Source organism: Pseudophryne corroboree, unplaced genomic scaffold, assembly GCF_028390025.1.
Source record: "Pseudophryne corroboree isolate aPseCor3 unplaced genomic scaffold, aPseCor3.hap2 scaffold_688, whole genome shotgun sequence".
Lineage (NCBI taxonomy): Eukaryota > Metazoa > Chordata > Amphibia > Anura > Myobatrachidae > Pseudophryne > Pseudophryne corroboree.
The window spans coordinates 135,159-137,762 of record NW_026970273.1 but is presented as its reverse complement, the minus strand read 5'-3'; the positions used below and the strand labels follow the sequence as shown (position 1 = coordinate 137,762).

The 2,604-nt window shown below is 34.9% G+C and overlaps 1 protein-coding gene across 1 annotated transcript; it reads left to right on the top strand.

The window, feature by feature from the left end:
- Positions 1-749: 749 nt before the first annotated feature.
- LOC135037936 (olfactory receptor 2T5-like) lies at positions 750-1,340 on the top strand. Its single transcript, XM_063954595.1, has one exon. The coding sequence runs from the start codon at positions 750-752 to the stop codon at positions 1,338-1,340; it is 591 nt and encodes a 196-aa protein (XP_063810665.1).
- The last annotated feature ends 1,264 nt before the right edge of the window (positions 1,341-2,604 follow it).

Below are 2,604 nucleotides of genomic sequence, written 5' to 3'. Positions count from 1 at the left end.
TCAGTTTAACACCCATTATTTCCATCAGTTGTGTCTGTACATCACGTCACTTGTCTCAGCTGAGCTACATTTTCATCATACAGTACCTGCATATGCAGTGACTACTGGCTGCCTAACATTGATGTTTATACAAGAGACAGGACTACAGCTGTGTGATTGACCTAAAGAGAATTATATAACAGCACAGCCATGCAAATACGTTAAAGCAGAGTTTAAATTGCAGTCCAGGTTTTAAGGATATCCATGCTTGAGTAGAATTGGTTAAATCAAATTGATAGAGGTAATGATTAAGTCATCTGTGCACAGGCATGGACAGCCTTAAAACCTGGACTGCAATGGCGGGGTTTGGAAAAACCCTTGATTAAAGTAATAAGTACTGTATGTTTATTTACAGAGTAACCTGGATGGAGAACCAGACTAACATGAATGGATTCCTCTTGTTACCATTTTACACAGAATCAAAGTATATATTGTCCATAATATGTGTTTTTTTTATCTTGTACATTTTAGGAGAACTTATTAATGCTCTTATAATAACAGTGATATATATAGATGCTCAGTTACACACCCCCATGTACCTATTCCTCTGTAACCTGGCCTTAGTAGATATCTGTTATACAACCACTATTGTCCCTAACCTGCTGTACATGTTACTATCTGGAGATAATACAGTGTCCATCACACAATGCTTCACTCAGATGTACTTTTATTTGTTGGCTGATTCCTCAGAGATTTATCTGATATTCATTATGGCATATGACCGATATGTTGCTATATGTGATCCTTTACACTATCACTCTATTTTAAACAGGAAACTCTGTCTTGTATTGGCATCAGGCACTTGGATATCAGGAAGCTTAAATGCATTTGTGCTTTCAATCCCAGCATCACACATGTCCTTCTGTCAGTCTCGCACCATACACCAGTTTTTCTGTGATGCTAAAGCTCTGATTAACATCTCCTGTGCTGGCAGTGACGATCTATATATTGTAATATACACTGAGTTTTTGGTATATGGAGTTTTCCCAGTCATGTTCTTTTTGATATCATATATAAAAATTATCAGAGTCATCTTGAAGATAAAATCTAAGGATGGCAGGAAGAAAGCCTTCTCCACCTGCTCATCCCACCTCACTGTTGTTATTATGTACTATATTTCAGGTGTCTCTGTGTACATGATGCCACCATCAGAATACTCCGATGTCCTAGAACAGGTGTTTAGTGCACTGTACACAGTTGTAACTCCCATAATAAACCCTCTGATCTACAGTCTACGGAATAAAGATGTGAAAATTTCTCTGATGAGACTGCTGTGGAGAAAACAAAGTATTGAACGGTGATGGAGAATGCGTCAAATGTTTATATTTAACAATGTCATTGATAACTCAACTTTAGTAATTATTTGATAATTTCTGAAATAAATAAGTCTTTAAATTTGCTCTAATTGATCCTTTTATTTTCTGAAATCTTTCTAATTGCTTTGTCTGTCTGCTTCATCCTGTTTATTTACAGTACTTTCTATTACTAAAACTGAAGTTTAGTTGTATACTCGTATCTACAGTATTTGCATTTAAGTAACTGGTATTTGCTTTCATTTGATCAAATGATAGAGGTGGTTCCATTCCTAGTATGTTTATTTCCATGCGGCACATATACTATAAGGAACATCCAATCTTATATCGAAATGGGCACAATTAACATTTGTATTATTCTGATCTATGTATCACTGTACCAATGTATGATTCCAGTTAACTGTCTTTTCATGTCAAATGGTAGAAACTTAATTGACCTGCTTGTATTTCATTATAGCCACAGAATGTCAGAGACAAGATGTTAATCAGCTCTTTGATCATGTGAATAGAGGAATCTGTGGCATGGGTCACGCCTACAGTTTAATGGAGGCACCCTTTCCACTCAGGTGTTAAGCCCTTCCTGACCAGAAAAAATAGGTACCAAGTACCTCCTGGCGTCAATTAAAAAAAAGCTCAGTAGTTCAACACAGGTTGAGTATCTCTTATCCAAAATGCTTGGGACCCGAAGTATTTTGGATATCAGATTTTTCCGTATTTTGGAATAATTGCATACCATAATGAGATATCATGACGATGAGACCTAAGTCTAAGTACATAATGCATTTATGTTTCATACACACAGCCTGAAGGTAATTTTAGCCAATATTTATGATAACTTTGCGCATTAACAAAGTGTGTGTACATTCACACAATTAATTTATGTTTCATATACACTCTATACACACAGACTGAAGGTCATTTAATACAATATTTTTTTATAACTTTGTGTATTAAACAAAGTTTGTGTACAATGAGCCATCAGAAAACAAAGGTTTCACTGTCTCACTATCACTCAAAAAATTCTGTATTTCAGAATATTTGGATATGGGATACTTAACCTGTATTAGTTTACCTGCTTCTTTCTATCACTAAAGGGACTACTGAGCCCTTTCAAAGCTAGAAGAAAAAAAAACAACAGAAAAAAGATATAGAAAGCACTGACAAACTATAAGTAAAATACATTTTTATTAAACATAAAAAATTATAGCTACTTAAGAACCCTCTTAGCTGTTTTTTTTATATAAGAAATGTT

Bases quoted from the DNA above. Each gene is read 5' to 3' on its own strand.
- LOC135037936 (XM_063954595.1), top strand. From the start codon at position 750: ATGGCATATGACCGATATGTTGCTATATGTGATCCTTTACACTATCAC.